General features: G+C 44.4%; 2 protein-coding genes across 3 annotated transcripts in view; both read right to left on the minus strand.

Annotated features, from left to right (window-relative positions):
- The window catches only part of LOC308120236 (M1-specific T cell receptor beta chain-like), a 44,606-nt gene extending 41,557 nt beyond the window's left edge, over positions 1–3,049 (minus strand). The window contains exons 1-2 of one of the 2 annotated variants that reach the window (XM_080480717.1): positions 2,972–3,049; positions 2,583–2,889 (exon numbers count right to left, since the gene is read on the minus strand). In XM_080480717.1, coding sequence (XP_080336843.1) covers positions 2,583–2,889; positions 2,972–3,047 — 383 coding nt within the window. In that variant the 5' untranslated portion in view covers positions 3,048–3,049. The remainder of the gene's footprint in view (positions 1–2,582; positions 2,890–2,971) is intronic. The other variant, XM_080480718.1, reaches the window with a different exon arrangement.
- Positions 3,050–7,909: 4,860 nt separating this feature from the next.
- slc2a1c (solute carrier family 2 member 1c) lies at positions 7,910–13,529 on the minus strand (the record flags this gene model as incomplete). Its single annotated transcript, XM_080479815.1, has 11 exons — positions 7,910–8,089; positions 8,428–8,631; positions 9,056–9,157; positions 9,694–9,795; positions 9,870–10,054; positions 10,124–10,286; positions 10,928–11,168; positions 11,235–11,395; positions 12,051–12,149; positions 13,446–13,454; positions 13,521–13,529. The coding sequence occupies 11 exons, from the start codon at positions 13,527–13,529 to the stop codon at positions 7,910–7,912; spliced, it is 1,455 nt and encodes a 484-aa protein (XP_080335941.1).
- Positions 13,530–17,385: the final 3,856 nt, after the last annotated feature.

Raw genomic sequence — 17,385 nt, forward strand, 5'->3', positions numbered from 1 at the left:
TAATTTGATGTCACAGTTTTTCATATTTCGTCAATCAAGGGACTCAAGAGAAACATCAGTTTTACTGTTAATATATCAGAAGACTAAAGCAGAATTGTTTTGTCATTATGCACACAAATCCTACGATTTCAACGTGTTGAACAATTTATGTTTCTCCTGTGATCGCCTCTGGAAGGAATCAGAACGTCACCAAATATGATCAGTTGCCCGATAAAGTGTTTAGTACGTCAGACTGTTTGTCACTTTAGAAATGATAATAGTGGATTTTTCTGCTCTTCCATGTGACGTCTAAACCGCAACTCAATCAATCCATATTTATTTATTTATAAATCCCTTTACAACCCTGAAGGTGACCAAAGTGCCAGTAAAAACGCATCGAATAAAAATAAAATAAGATAAAAAAAGATATATTGCGTTTGATCAAAATTAGGTTTCTTGTTTTCACTTCTATTCTTCTCAGATCCAAAGTATAAAAGCAGATGATCTGCAGTTTACTTGAACTTTTAGTTTTCTTTGCACATATCTCCAATCAGAGTTGATGATGGGATTTCCTCCGTGGCAGTGAGAGTCGGCGGAGGTCAGAGCAGCCGATAACATCTACCAAAGCGTCTCTGCAGGTGTTGAGAAGCCTGAGCGTCTCTCTGGGTTTTTGTATCGACTCGACTGAAACCCGTGGCACCGTGTAGCTTGGCTGCACAGAGATACACGCCGCTGTCGCTCGCCGTCAGATTGGCGATGCTGAGGTAGCCTTCGCTCCGGCCGTCTCCCTGGAAGCTGATCTTCCCTTTCACCTCGGCCTCGGGGTTTTCGTAGTTCAGGTTGAGATTTCCCAGGAACGTCAGGGCTTTGTCTTGTTTGTACCAGAGGATGTTGTCGTAGCTTGGTATTTTGTGGGAACATTTGATCTCACTCTGGACGGACTCGCCGGGTCTTTTAGTGACGAACCGAGGCGTCTGGGTGACGTCTTTTGTGTCTGGAGCTCCTGTGAGAACAGACGAGGACAGATGAGAGGAAATACTCGCGTTGCATTGCAGCGATCTGGAAGATCTTCCTCACCTTCGCTCCCTGGTAAATAAAGAAAATAATATAAAACCACGATTAATATCATCCTGAATGAGTCCAGGCTTCCTCCTTTGAGAGCGCTTTCTTCATTTGTGAACTGAAGCTACAAACGCGGCGACAAGGAGGAGGCGCAGAAACGTTTCTGTCAGGAGTTTTAAGGAGGACGTACCTCCGTCACACTTTCTACCTCGTCAGCCTCCACAAGCTTCACACCACCAGAAACATCTGATGCATCTTCTTTGGTATTGATATCGGCTGTGACGCTGTGGTTTTGCACTGAAGCTTCTTTTATAATGTGAATCCGTCATTAATAATTGTTTGTATGTAATGACATCACGGTTTTAAAACCATCGTGGTTCAGGAGCCACATGCAGCCCCGGTTCATCTCGAGTGGGCCGGACCGGTAAAATACAAATATCAATTCTTTTTATACTTTGAAGTTTTTCTTTGTCGTGGCGCCGAGTATACATGATGAAAATGTTGCTACGTGACTCCTAAAAGAATTTATACGTGTATTTTCTTTGGAATTTTTACAATTTGCTTGGTGGTTTGTCCGGATTGGAGCCTCTTGTGGGCCGGTTTTGGGCCTCGGGTCTCATGTTTGACACTCCTGTCGTAGATGATGCTTAACAGCTGAAACAGATTGTGTCAGATGACAGACTGTGATGAAGCTCTATCGTTTCACGGGCACTCCTAAAAAAAATACGTTCCACAGTGAAATTTCTGTATATTTTAGATAGTTTTTCTCTTCTTTTTCTTTTTTACAATATTATAATATATAATAATATATAAATATTCAAAATATTTTAAGTCTTCAGGGTGTTTAAAAAAATTGTATGTGTTCATATTTAATATTAATTCATATTTTTTCTATTCTGTACAATGTATAAGACTTTGTAGATTTACAAAGTATTTCTATTCTATTCATGTTTTTAGACTGTGGGGGTAAACTAGAATACCTAGAGAAAACACTTTTTTTAACAATGTAAAATAATATTTATTTATTTAGTGAGTTAGTTAGTTAGTTAGTTAGTTAGTTATTTGTATTTGCAGTAGTCGTTTGTATATTACTTATAAAGCACTTTCCCACTGATTTAACGTTCAAAGTACTCCGAGTACTTCATAATGTTGGTCACGTTCACCCATTAGCAGCCCAATAGGAGGAGCTCGGTCCCTCCACTGGGAGCAGACTGGAGTTCAGTGTTTTGCTCAAGGACACTGGGGACAAACGGGGAATGGAACCTGCAACATTGTTGTGTTTATCAGTTAATGTGATGTTTTCCTGCATGTGTGTGTGTCTGTCCAGTAGGCTGCCTCCTTCAATGGCTGCCATTGGCTCCATGACCACTCAACCCAAACACAAAGTGTGCTGATGCTTGAATTAAAGGTTATTTCTCCGAGGCCTCGCTGATTTCACTGCAGAGATGATGAGGTGTCATATTTGGAGATAGAAACGTTGCAGCACTCCAGTCGTGAGGCCTGTGGGGTTTTTGTGCAGCTGCTGGGAGTCTCTACGTCACTGTGCACTCACAGCACAGAAATACAGGCCCTGGTCTGCTGGCTGCGCCTTCTTCACCGTGAACGTTCCCGTCTCAGCCGCCGTCTTGGTGGCGGCGAACTTCTGTGGGCTGAACCGTCCGAAGTCGTGCTCTGTGCTGCCTGTGGTTGTGAAGACGACGCGCTCCATGTTCTCCCCCGGCAGCTGTCTGAGCCAGTACATGTAGAAGTAGCTGCTTCCCTTGGTGTGGCTGCAGTCCATGGTGGCGTCGTCGCCCTGCTTCACCCACAGTACGGACTTCTGGTTCACGTCGCTTCCACCAGTACAACCTGCGTGTGTTAACAGTTAAAAACATGCACAAAAGCTTCTTTTATTTATTTTTTTAATTTTAAGGTAAAATCTTTGAAATACCTGGTTTCCACATTAACAACACTAATAAACTGAGGAAGCATCGTTTGAGGATGAAGGTGATGATGATGATGTCCATGTTGCAGAGACCAGCTGCTGCTCGCGGGCCTTAAATAGTCCCACAGACACGAGGAGCTGCAGGAGGGGGGTGTCACTGCAGCGTGTGAGCCCACATATTGGCAGTACTCTGGTGCCCCCTGCTGTCCAGGAAGTATTACGAGCGATCGTTAAAGTTATCTTGGAAAACAGGGCTGAAGCCATCAACAATATATTTCAGCACTTAAACACCTTTGTACAAAAAGATACGGTCTATATTTGACTTTAAATATTTCACTTTATTCCACTGTGTACTGCACTGTCATTTTAAAATTAGATTCCTCTGTGAGTAAAGTGAAGAAGTTGCTCCATGTTCTAAAATCAATTTGCACAGTCTGCTCCAGTAGGGGGCGCTATGCTTTTACTTTTTTTATTCTCTTACCGGAGGTAAAACGCATCCGATGCTTCATCATTCCGTAAGAATGTCGGGTTCTCTTGATTTTCTTCACGTTTATAGAGTATTGTTTTCCTCACACACGTCTGTGTGGTTTCATGACAAGAACAAGCAACAGCGCCCTCCCGTGGCCCGGAAGACTAACTACATCATTGTCAGTGTGCTGCTGTAGTGTAAAACGCAACACTTATTTTTTTTTAAACAAATTAGGTGTTGTCACGTGAAATGTTGTCATGTGAACGAGGGGGCTGAGGCACAACGTCTTGCCCAAGGGCACTTCGACACACGGACAGTATGAGATGAGGGATCAAACCACCAACTGTGGGATTGGAAGACGACACGGTCGACCAAGTGAGACTCAGTTACCCATAGTGTGTGTGTGTGTGTGTGTGTGTGTGTGTGTGTGTGTGTGTGTGTGTGTGTGTGTGTGTGTGTGTGTGTGTGTGTGTGTGTGTGTGTGTGTGTGTGTGTGTGTGAGAGAGAGATATGGTTTATTTAGACTTCTCTGATCCTCCAGGTGAAGTTGTGGTTGTTTCACGGTTCTTGACTTCCCCCTGCAGTCGGCGAGGTTTTTGTCCCAGTTGCCGGTGACTCTGCGTCACTGTGCTCACTCACTGCACAGAAATACAGGCCCTGGTCTGCTGGCTGCGCCTTCTTCACCGTGAACGTTCCCGTCTCAGCCGCCGTCTTGGTGGCGGCGAACTTCTGTGGGCTGAACCGTCCGAAGTCGTGCTCTGTGCTGCCTGTGGTTGTGAAGACGACGCGCTCCATGTTCTCCCCCGGCAGCTGTCTGAGCCAGTACATCTGGATGTAGCTGCTTCCCTTGGTGTGGCTGCAGTCCATGGTGGCGTCGTCGCCCTGCTTCACCCACAGTACGGACTTCTGGTTCACGTCGCTTCCACCAGTACAACCTGCGTGTGTTAACAGTTAAAAACATGCACAAAAGCTTCTTTTATTTTTTTTTTAATTTTAAGGTAAAATCTTTGAAATACCTGGATTCCACATTAACAACACTAATAAACTGAGGAAGCATCGTTTGAGGATGAAGGTGATGATGATGATGTCCATGTTGCAGAGACCAGCTGCTGCTCGCGGGCCTTAAATAGTCCCACAGACACGAGGAGCTGCAGGAGGGGGGTGTCACTGCAGCGTGTGAGCCCACATATTGGCAGTACTCTGGTGCCCCCTGCTATCCAGGAAGTATTACGAGCGATCGTTAAAGTTATCTTGGAAAACAGGGCTGAAGCCATCAACAATATATTTCAGCACTTAAACACCTTTGTACAAAAAGATACGGTCTATATTTGACTTTAAATATTTCACTTTATTCTACTGTGTACTGCACTGTCATTTTAAAACTAGATTCCTCTGTGAGTAAAGTGAAGAAGTTGCTCCATGTTCTAAAATCAATTTGCACAGTCTGCTCCAGTAGGGGGCGCTATGCTTTTACTTTTTTTATTCTCTTACCGGAGGTAAAACGCATCCGATGCTTCATCAGTCCGTAAGAATGTCGGGTTCTCTTGATTTTCTTCACGTTTATAGAGTATTGTTTTCCTCACACACGTCTGTGTGGTTTCATGACAAGAACAAGCAACAGCGCCCTCCCGTGGCCCGGAAGACTAACTACATCATTGTCAGTGTGCTGCTGTAGTGTAAAACGCAACACTTATTTTTTTTTAAACAAATTAGGTGTTGTCATGTGAACGAGGGGGCTGATGCACAACATCTTGCCCAAGGGCACTTCGACACACGGACAGTATGAGATGAGGGATCAAACCACCAACTGTGGGATTGGAAGACGACACGGTCGACCAAGTGAGACTCAGTTACCCATAGTGTGTGTGTGTGTGTGTGTGTGTGTGTGTGTGTGTGTGTGTGTGTGTGTGTGTGTGTGTGTGTGTGTGTGTGTGTGTGTGTGTGTGTGTGTGTGTGTGTGTGTGTGTGTGTGAGAGAGAGATATGGTTTATTTAGACTTCTCTGATCCTCCAGGTGAAGTTGTGGTTGTTTCACGGTTCTTGACTTCCCCCTGCAGTCGGCGAGGTTTTTGTCCCAGTTGCCGGTGACTCTGCGTCACTGTGCTCACTCACTGCACAGAAATACAGGCCCTGGTCTGCTGGCTGCGCCTTCTTCACCGTGAACGTTCCCGTCTCAGCCGCCGTCTTGGTGGCAGCGAACTTCTGTGGGCTGAACCGTCCGAAGTCGTGCTCTTTGTTGGCTGTGGTTGTGAAGACGACGCGCTCCATGTTCTCCCCCGGCAGCTGTCTGAGCCAGTACATCTGGAAGTAGCCGCTTCCCTTGGTGTGGCTGCAGTCCATGGTGGCGTCGTCGCCCTGCTTCACCCACAGTACGGACTTCTGGTTCACGTCGCTTCCACCAGTACAACCTGCGTGTGTTAACAGTTAAAAACATGCACAAAAGCTGCTTTTTTTTTATTTTCTTTTTTTTTTAATTTTAAGGTAAAATCTTTGAAATACCTGGATTCCACATTAACAACACTAATAAACTGAGGAAGCATCGTTTGAGGATGAAGGTGATGATGATGATGTCCATGTTGCAGAGACCAGCTGCTGCTCGCGGGCCTTAAATAGTCCCACAGACACGAGGAGCTGCAGGAGGGGGGTGTCACTGCAGCGTGTGAGTCCACATATTGGCAGTACTCTGGTGCCCCCTGCTGTCCAGGAAATATTACGAGAGATCGTTAAAGTTATCTTGGAAAACAGGGCTGAAGCCATCAACAATATATTTCAGCACTTAAACACCTTTGTACAAAAAGATACGGTCTATATTTGACTTTAAATATTTCACTTCTTTATTCCACTGTGTACTGCACTGTCATTTTAAAATTAGATTCCTCTGTTAGTAAAGTGAAGAAGTTGCTCCATGTTCTAAAATCAATTTGCACAGTCTGCTCCAGTAGGGGGCGCTATGCTTTTACTTTTTTTATTCTCTTACCAGAGGTAAAACGAGGTTGTTGGAGATTCTGCATCTGCTTGTGTCCTTGAGCTGCTGTTCTGTGTCGGACGCTTTGGAAACCGTGTTTGACATCATGGAGACTTTGGAACGACTGAAAGTTTAGCGGTTTTCAGTCACTGATCGCCAAACCAACTCAATTTGCATATTAAGTCGAATGTTGATGAACTTCAGGAGGCCTTTTCATTGCAGCTGTGACAGATGTTGAGCTCACCGTGTTTTATACCCAACACTACTTAATCAAACCATTTTTATTTACAACTTAGTGTTAGGACACCTTTACTGAACTCCTTTAGGAGGTCTCCTAACACCTTTCACTAACTCCTTTAGGAAGCCTCCTAACACCTTTCCTCAACTCCTTTAGGAAGTCTCCTAACACCTTTCCTTAACTCCTTTAGGAAGCCTCCTAACACCTTTCCTTAACTGCTTTAGGACATCTCCTAATACCTTTCCTTAACTCCTTTAGGAAGCTTCCTAACACCTTTCCTTAACTCCTTAACTCCTTTAGGAAGCTTCCTAACACCTTTCCTTAACTCCTTTCGGAAGCCTCCTAACACCTTTCCTTAACTCCTTTAGGAAGCTTCCTAACACCTTTCCTTAACTCCTTTCGGAAGCCTCCTAACACCTTTCCTTAACCCCGTGACATCGTCCACGGACTTAAGGAAAGGTGGATGGGAAAGGAGACAGGAGGGACAATGAGGAAGCAGCCTGGTCTCAGACTTGAAGCCGCTGACCTTCATCTGAACCGGATCACGTCCAGTTACGAACCGAGAAGTCGGAGGTATTCACTCGACAGAGCCAAGAGGACGATTGGCAAATAAACGACGACGCCACCGTCCAGAACTCCTCGACATCCTGACCTCAGAAATCACAGCGTGGAGACATTGACTGCTCTATTCCATGTCAGGCTAAACATTTCTGGTATTTACACACGTTTATGCTGAGACGAGGTTTTCTTTTCCCAAATCCCGGCTCTCCGACTGCTGCAGCGAGGTGGAGGTGTGTTCTCCCAGGAGAGTATCGGACGTCCCAGAGGCTGGATTTCTTGTCGGCGTTACTGGATGTCTGTGGTTGGTTTTTCACGTCTTACAAATATACACAGTTCAGAGATATGCGATATTTCACGGGTCGGTAGTGAACTGGTCTGTAACAGTAAAAGCACAATGAAGGAAACGTTGTTCTCCACTCGGGATTCAGTTGATGTGATTGGTTGATGAGCGGCTGGGTGGTCACGGAACTTTACTGGAACAAGAATGCAAAAGGACTTGAAACATCATTCATCGGGACAGTTAATCGCTTTACTTTACCATTTATAAATCCGTACGAGACAAATCCCTTGATTGAGTTGTGCTGGATTAAAAAGACAACATTCCTCCTCTGCTCAGAACAGAGTGATTTAATGAGACACTTATTGCCAACAAATCTATACATCCAAGCTTCTTTTGAACAGTTTTTCCCTCGCAGCCGCCAGGATTAACAAATCAGTTGAAAGTGTTAAATCCGGCCTTGTTGTTCAAGAGGATCCCGTCCGCTCCTCGGAACTCTTCGGCGATGTCGTCGAACGTTCGACCTTTGGTCTCCGGGAGGCGAAACCAGGTCAAGATGAAGGAGAGCAGAGCCACGGCCATGAAGAGGAGGTAGACGTAGGCACCGCAGATTTTCTGAATGTGTGAAAGAGAGAAGAGACGTTGAGTTTAGAATGAAATGAGGTTAAAATTCACTTATCTAAAGAATAAAAGCTTCTGTGGCGTCAGGGCTATTTAAACTATTTAATCAATTTATCGAATTTGTAATTAAAAACGATTTTTTATTTAGCAAATTCGAGAACGTAGATTTATAAATATTCTAAATTCACAACATTTCCATGCGTTGTACCGCGGGTCACACCGACTCAGTGAGCAGGTTTAAAGCCTGAATTTAACGGCGACGTCTCGGAGGCGTGAGAGCAAACGAGTCCACCTCTGGAGTGTCTGGCCTCAGGCCCGGAGGACGTACGCACCAGCAGCGGAGGAAAGAGCAGCGCCAGGAGGAACTTCCCCCCCCAGTTGAGCATGCTGGTGAAGGCCATGGCCAGCGGCCTGCCCGGCTGGTCGAACAGCTCGGCGGCGATGAACCAGGAGATGGGCCCGGGGCCCAGCTCGTAGGCCGAGATCAGCAGGAACACCAGGAGGACCTGCAGACTCCGCAGCTCCGGGACCAGGTCCTGCAGGGACGGGTTGCATTGGGGCACATGATGGATGAGTGGCGGCTGGTGGTGCGTTCCTTAGGTGGAGCGTTCCTTAGGTGGAGCTCTTGGTTCTCATTCATTTAAATGCAGAGCGTTTATAAAGCACCTTACAACAACATTGCCTCTTTTTTTAGGTTGTAAACAAACAAGTAGATGCTTCATTAGTCCCTTTCAGACAATTTGTTTCGGGGTTGGTTTACTTGAAATGATAAAAAAATAAGAGGTATATTTTCACAAAACACATCAATCAATCTCTCGCGGCATTTTAGAACCGCACCTCAAAAAAGAGTGAGTCTGGAGCGTCCAGTCAAGAAAATCATAATTTCATTTATTTCTTTATTCGGCCAGCCGTCATCGCTATAGAAGCATAGATAGATCGAAGTGTGTAAACTTCTCTTACCAGCATGGAATCAACGATGGTCATGAGTAAGTTGCACACGGCGATGGAGATGAAGCCGATCAGCAGCAGCCGCCTCCGCCCGGCTCGCTCCATCAGGAAGAACTAGAGAGGAGGGAAACAACGCTGGTCGCTGGGGGTCAGATGTGACGTCAGAACGGGAAGTGTAACGGGACTAATAAATATATTATAATATAAATATATATTTTGTTTAATAGACATTACTGATGCACCAGTTGAATTGATTTAATTATATAAACAGGAAGAATTCACGTTTATGATCAAACTCTTGTCCATTATAAATGTTGTATATATAGCCGTTATTGCATTTAAGCTATAAAATCAGACGAGTTTAAACTGATTTTAATCATTTTCAGATTTTAGTATATTAATAATATTTTAAAACCAATATTCTCTAATGTTTCTATTTTTTTCCCAACTGATCTTAAAAGCCTTCAGCAAAAATATCTTAAAAAAACGTAAAAAAAAAACTAGAAAAATCCCTCATACAGCCATATGATACAGTAAATGTGTGTATATTAGAAGGCTTGTATAGGAAACCCTCCATCAACGTTATTATATAGAAAGTGGGACTTCTGGAACGTGAAGCATCAGTATGGAAGGTTCACTTTATTACCCACAGCGACTAAAGTGAAGGTCACGTTGACGGCTCCCACACCCAGAGTCAGATATTTGGCCTGGTTGAACTTGGCCTGGAACATTTTGGTGGAATAGTTGATAATCTGTGGAGGAAACCAGACGGATTTCAGTGTGAGAGGGAAGCGAATTGTTCGACACCCCCGGTTCCCCGACTGACGGCGTTGAATCCAGAGAGCTGGCTGCCCAGGTTGATGATGAGGACGAGGACGATGGGCTTCCTGTAGCTGCGTTTCTGGAAGAAGTGTCGGAGCGTGACGCCGCCCTGCGTGCGGGCCGCCTCCTCCTTCATCTCCTCCAGCTCGGCGAAGACTTTGTCCGTCGGGCCTCTGAGCCTCAGCAGGGCTGCAAGAACAACGAACCACTCAAAGAGGCATGTTGATTCCTGGAACTCGGAAATGTGCTGAAACCCACCAGCTTCTGCCCTGCCCGCCTCGCCGCGGTTGATGAGGAGGTAGCGGGGGCTCTCGGGGCAGAAGGGCAGGACCAGGTACTGCGTCAGGGCTGGGATGAGGGACAGGGACAGCATCATGCCCCAGTGCTGCTCGGTGCCCAGAACCGTCTCCAGGCCTGCGACCTGCAGCAGGAACAAGACCGGACTCAAACTCTCAAATGAATCCCTGCAGGTCATCGAGGAAGAAGCTGAAGGTGGAAACACGCTGCTGCCGTGGAACAAAAAACAAGGTCCCACATTTCTCACTGATCGAAGCGGCTCAGTGCCAAATCAGCTGAAGGTCGAACTTTGAAATCCAACTGATGAATCTGTATTCAAACTAGAGCTACACTCGGTAGAGCGCAGACCTTCACCAATGCCACTTTTGCCTGCGGAACCGAGTTAGCATCGCGAGCATGATAGCCGTTAGCTCATATCGATGCTAGCTAGGTAGGTAGTGAAACACTGAGCAGGGAGCGTCTCCATGGCAACAGACGCTGATCTCCTCCATGAGGTGCCTCTCATCCACTTTGTATGGGACTTTTCTTTGTTTTTTTGCAGTTTTTTGGGATTTATTTTGAAATGGTTGATCGTTAACGTCCCACAATCTATTGTATTGGTCCTTGTATGATGACAAATCATCCCTGATGATTTCACGAGTACTTTTGGTGAGAAGTTGGTCAAATACACAAACCAATAAATACACAAATAAATACACGCAGAGGAAAACTTCGCCTTCGTTGGCGACGGTAACCAGAGGTTTCTTCAGGTTTGGTCGTCCTCACCATTCCCACCAGGATGCCCGAGGCGAAGGACACCTGGTTGAGCGTGGCGAAGGCGCCTCTCAGGCTGGTGGGCGACACCTCCTGGATGTACAGGGGGTTCAGGCTCATCACCAGGCCGCAGAACAGCCCGAACACCAGCCGACCCAGGATGAGAACCTCGAACGACTCGCTGGCTTTGGAGGCGGACATCATGCAGGCGCCGACCACCGACAGGCAGTTCACGATCAGGATGGAGTTCCGCCTGCGGGGGGAAACCACGTTGAAAAAAACACGACTCGCCGCGTCAAACGCCGTGATCCTCTCCTACCTGCCGTAGCAATCCGCCACGTATTTGACTCCCACCGAGCCCAGCAGGGCCCCGAAGTCCTTGATGCTGACGGAGAGCGACCACAGGAGCGTCAGGCTGTGGTCCGGCAGCGAGGCGTTGTGGCGGCTCCTCCAGGTGTGGTTGAAAAACTCCTCAATGATCTAAATGGACACGACCTGCATCACTGAACACCTTGTTAAAGCCAGGCGAGCTTTTACAGCCAAACGTTGGTTAGTCATCGGGGAAAGTTTGTCCAAGCTGGATGTTGTTTGTTTTTTTAAAGCTCAGTGCCGCCGACCTGTGAAAAAGCCAAAGCGAGCCAAACAGCCGTTTCTGGAGCTGAAACGCTGAGTTTCAGGGCATCACTCACTTTATTTAGTGTTTTATTGAGGCCTTGATATCAGACAGTCGCTTTGAGACATTTACACCTGCATGTCTTTGAGGACGTCACCCCAGATGTATTTATTTGATTTATTTATTGTATTTCTGATGTCATAGTATCGACTTTTATTATCATCACATCCACCTGTCAACCTGCTTTTATACTGACACTCACATTCACTCCCACTGATAAATTACACTCAACAATTTGTGTAAAATGTGCGTCTTTGTAGAGGAAATTCCTGCGGGGGAAACATGTAAACTCTACACTGAAATCCTAACCTGGACTCGAACCGTGGATACACTCAATGTGAGGAGAGGGCTAACCACTACACCGTCATGTTTTTAAAAAAAACAACAACATTTAGAGAGCTCATCTGTTGTTTTTATGGCTTTAACTATTGATTATGAACATGTCAGACTTATTTAACCGACCTTGGCTGGAGCGTTGACGTTCCCCGTGTGATATCCGATCTGCAGAGATCCAAGCACGGCGGCCAGGATGGAGGTCAGCAGGGGGGCCGTCAGAAGGCTCTGCAGAGGCCGGGAGGTCATCAAACACCAAACATCTCACACACTCAGAGGAAAAGGCAGATGATGATGATGATGCACAATTCATAGAAGACCGTTTAATTATTAAAAAAGTAAGATTAGAATCTGGAGTCAGCCAGAGAATGAGAAGAAATTATATCTGCAAAAACAGAAATACAAGTGGAAATGCTTGTAAAGCTTTCTTAGTTATTCATACACTCACATTTTAATTGTGATATTCTAGCCTCGAACTCACACTGAAGTATTGTAACAGTTTGAAATATTTTTGTTTTAAATTTCTAAACTTAAAAGCTAAAATGATTAAAAAAAAAAAAAAAAAAAGTGTGTAAAGTTTTACAGTTTGAATGAAACTCTGGAAAACAAGATTAATTTTTGCTTTGTATTCGATGCGTGTTGAAATGTGCAGTAACAAAGATAAGATTAAATGTACTATTTGATAATAATAATAATAAACATTATTATTATTATCAACACAAATCCAGAATCAGTTTATACAGAAACGAAACGTAAAATCAAAGTTAAACTGGTATTGTGTCTCATTTCAATTAAAAGTCAAGATTAGACGGACTGAATTAGAATTGAGATATTCATGGTAAAACAAAGAAGGAAAAACATCTGATCTTAGGAAAAATAAAACATTTTATGGGAATATTTGATGACTCTGATGCTAAAATTATAAATTTATAAATTATAAACGACATGAATTATTACAGTTCATGTATGATAAAGGAAACATTTTAAAATAAGTAATAAATAGAAATGAAAACAATTATATCAAATTCAACATTGACTATGTGGTATTAACTATTTTGTATTGAAATATTTTTTTTTTTTCGCTTTAGGAATTTTCAACAAAATAATTTTGGGATTAAAACTTCTGCGACGTCACGTGAGTCGTTTCCTGCAGCGCAGTCATGAACAGAAGCATTTTACACTCGTGAAAATAAACAGAACGTTTTGTTGTTTCTGCACTCGTGACACAGAAATGAAAAGATTTAAGCATCAATAAAACTCTTCTTTAAATATATATATAAATACATCTGAATACGTTGCCTCCACTCTCCTTGTTTGTTTTTCCTCTAAATAGTTTGAAAAGTGCAGTTGTACAGGCGCCTCAGTCATTTCACGTGTAGACAACATGTCCTGAGCGACTCGTCCTCGTGCTCTTTACGTCCAGGAAAAACGCTGAAAGCAGACAAACCTGCTGGGACGCCATTTGTTGGGGTGAGACGGGGTGTCACTCTCCTGGAGCTGCACCTGCATTTATCTCCTCCTCACCTTCCCTCCCTGTGGAAGGAAAGGAAAAGGAGAAGACGTATTCATCGGGCCAGATTTCATAAACATGTTACATACAATGGACATGATCGATCTACATGTATACGTCTGGTGGGGAAAGGAGCGCCGCTTACCTGTGCCGTGGAGAGAATGTGGAGTGTGTCTGGTCGTTTCCAATCTGAGGGATTAAATCTGCTTCAACTCCAACTTTCTGTACAGGAAGTCGTTCAGGAGCTCATATTAACATGTTTATCGATATCTCCAGTCTCAACCACCGATACTGTCTTCATCCCACAGCCTCGAGTGTGACTGCCTGCTTGGACACACACACACACACACACACACACACACACACACACACACACACACACACACACACTGGGCTCGGTGATGAAATCACACCCAGCTGCTGAATTTGTGGCTGAACTGACAGAATACCAGCCGAGGGCCTCCTCCTCTTCCTCCTCCTCTTCCTCTTCCTCCACGTGTTTCAAGGAGTGTGTGTGTGTGTGTGTGTGTGTGTGTGTGTGTGTGTGTGTGTGTGTGTGTGTTTGTGAGGATTTCACCTTCTCAGTAATCTAGTAAATCAGGAGTCACTAATCCAACACAAGACAAATTCACTTTTCCATTTCAGATTGATTCAGAGGCGCCGGTTAATCCCGTGTGTGTGTTTTAGTTACCGAGAGGATGTTGAAGTGTCCTTGAGCAAGACACTGAATCCCAAATGGCTCCCTGGAAAGTGTACATGCATGGCAGCCATTGTTTTGGAGCGAGACCAGTTCTGGTTCTTCCAGTTCTGCAAAAAAATAGATTCCAGAATTTGAGTTAAAAGCAAAGCGTCATCATCAGGACTTTGTAAAGTATCATGATCCATATACGCTGTTCTTCAAGTTTTTTTTTGTTTTTTTTTAAGTCAAGAGTAACTTAAGTGTGAAGTTTTAATGAAGAATCAAAGTGTTTGGCCGATGACTCATCACGGCTTTCTCTCTGGATTGAATGTCTCTGCTCCTCATCAGCTTCCTGCCCTCGGGGGATCACTTCATACGTTTTATTTTCTGTGTGTGAACATTTTACGATGAAGATTATTTTCATGCACAAATGATGTGGTTTTGCGGTGGGGGATGTTTCATCAGCCGCCTCGGCCATTAAACCCATCATAGCTTTTCTTTTCTGCTCTTCATACATAGAACAGTTCGCTGTGTCGCCCGTATTTGCTTGTACACAGATGTAGCTTCTGGAAATACCAGCAATGTGTATACAAACAGGTTCACAACACATTTAAATGCAAAAATAACAAGCAATACAAGTAAATCTGGAGGAGCTATTTGCTTTGTTGGATGAAATTTTGTCCCCTAATTCAAATATAATTGCTGTTCCCAGTTTGTCCACTGGGGGTCGCACTGTTTCAGTAAGATTATCAGGCAACACACTGAGAGCCACAAGTCAACACTGATGAAGGAGTGAAATTCAGCTGCTTTATAGTAGAATTGATTAAAGTTTTATGAGTTTTAAAAAAGAAAAAAATTATTTCAGATAAAAAAAAAATCTCTCCGACACGTCGCCATTTCCTGCGCGCTGCGGCGCTATCTCTCGGAGATGACGGCCATCTTTTGCCCAAAAATCTGATTGAATGAAATATTTAGAGTTTTTAAGCGTCAACAGTGGGCTGCACAGGGGTGCAGTGGTTTCCTCACAGTAAGAATGTCTTCGGTTCCACTTCAGGTTTGTGTTTTTTTTCCCTGCGTTTGCACGTTCTCCCTGGGGTTTCCTCCAACATGGAGAATTGCAAGTTGCATTGTTTTTTTTAGTTTGTCTTTGTGAATTTGCAACTGAAATCTCCCCACTAAACATGATAAATGTGTGTGTGCGGTGGAGCAGGGAGCAACAACAACAACAAAAAAAGAAAAAAGCCCAGTGAGCAGTAGGGGGCAAAACGCCTCATCCACCTGCAAGCTGTTCCTGCAGCTGAGTTCCTAATCAGTGTGTGGATACGCCTGTCTGGAGCGTGACCTTTCACCCCACCTCCTGAACAGCAACCCCCCCCCCCCCCCCCAACCACCACCCACCCCCCGACCCTGCAAGCTCAGGCAGCCGGGCAGGTGCTGCTGCTGCAGCGAGGGGGGGGGGGGGTGGGTCGGGACCAAATGGCGTGCAGAGTGCACCACCATCCTCCCCCCACCGCTAAATGTTTAGTCATCACATCAGCTAATGCCCCCCTCCCCCACAACCCCCACCCCAAATTACCTGTAATGGTGTTTTTGATCTGTTTCTAAGTGTTTCAATGCACAGAGGATGTCTGGAAAAAAAGAAAAAGGGAACAAGTTCAACTCATCACCAGCAAAACCTGGTGAACGTGAACTAGTGATTTATCGTGTCGGACGACATCACAGATTCTGCAAATGCAACAAAGATTAAAGTTTAAACTGAAATGTGGTCGGATCATGAGGCCCGGTGTGTTTAGCGTCTTTATAACAAGCGAAACATAAAGCTGTAGGACATTAGTACTCAGTAGAATACTCCTTCACTTCATCACGAATGTTCTGCACTTATATTCCTGTTCTGCTTTATTTCTGTTCACACGAGTGACATTCATCTTCATTTTAGCCGAGACATAAAGTCTGCTCAATTCTGATCCGTCAGTGTTGTACCGTCGCCACGGAAACGAATGTTTGCTGCATTACAAAGCCTTTCGCTTGTACCACTGAGTGTACAGTATTATATACTATACACATACTCGTTTCCAGCCCTCTCGTTTAGAGCTAATACACTCTTCGGACATCGTTTACCCAGATACCTTGTGATCTAACGCGAGGAGAAAACGCTGCTCATGAATAAACCCACAAGATGTTTAGCTGCTAAACTTATATTAGATTAAGGAAGTCAGTGGATTAAGCTCAGCCTTGGATTTGTACGTTGGATAATCTGTGCATGTGTATTTTGTCCAAGTGGCTCTGCTTTAAAAAAAAAAAAAAAACAGTATTCTTCAATTTATTCCTCCACTTTAGTACAATTTAAAGTTTTTAAAAAAGCAGAATGCACATTTTGAGTACAGCCACAGTTTGATAATATTCAAAACAAAGTATTCTCACCACAGAAAATCACTGCAATATTTGTCCCCCCATCCCGCCCCAAAAAATGACAAAAGAGTGATTTTTATTTACATTTGTGTGCTTTAAATGTAGATATTTTACATATCGGTTGCCTTCTACAAAGCATCCAATAAGAAAGTGTTTTAGTGTTTCTACTTGAGTAATTGAGTTAGAAATGAGGCGGTGTTGTAACAGTGGTTTCACATTAGTGCAGGTAATCGTTGCTCTTGTGTGACAAAAAAAAAAAGAAGCTGCCAACTTAAAAGTTATAGAGCCTCTAAAACAACATGGAGCAGCACCTGTACCACACACACACACACACACACACACACACACACACACACACACACACACACACACACACACACACACACACACACACACACACACACACAAACAGCTGCGTCATTATAAAACTCTTTTGAACCTCTCACTGGAAGTCAAATGCCACATGTGTCCGTACAAGACAGATGTACTGCAGCTGCCTCTTGGCTCCAATTTCGTCTCTGATACCCCCATACCCCCCCAACACACACACACACACACACACACACACACGAAATGACCAAAAAAAAAACGAACAAACTTTTCTTTAAAACATTTATTGCCAGCTCATGAAGCTGATGTTCATGAACTCCTGGTGTGAACGTGGATCACAAGAGTTGAGATCGTGGACCTGCAGTGACGCTTCTTGTCCATTAGGGGTCACTAGAAAGCGGAAAAGCTCCTTGACTGTCCAGGCCGAGCAAAGATTAAGCAGATGTGGAGGAAAAGTGGATCAGGGTCACTTCTGTCGTGCTCTCCAGCACTGTTCTGATCTCCTTTACCTGTGTTCTGATGTTGTAGTTAGTGTT

Source organism: Lipophrys pholis, assembly GCF_963383615.2.
Source record: "Lipophrys pholis genome assembly, chromosome: 14".
Taxonomy (NCBI): domain Eukaryota; kingdom Metazoa; phylum Chordata; class Actinopteri; order Blenniiformes; family Blenniidae; genus Lipophrys; species Lipophrys pholis.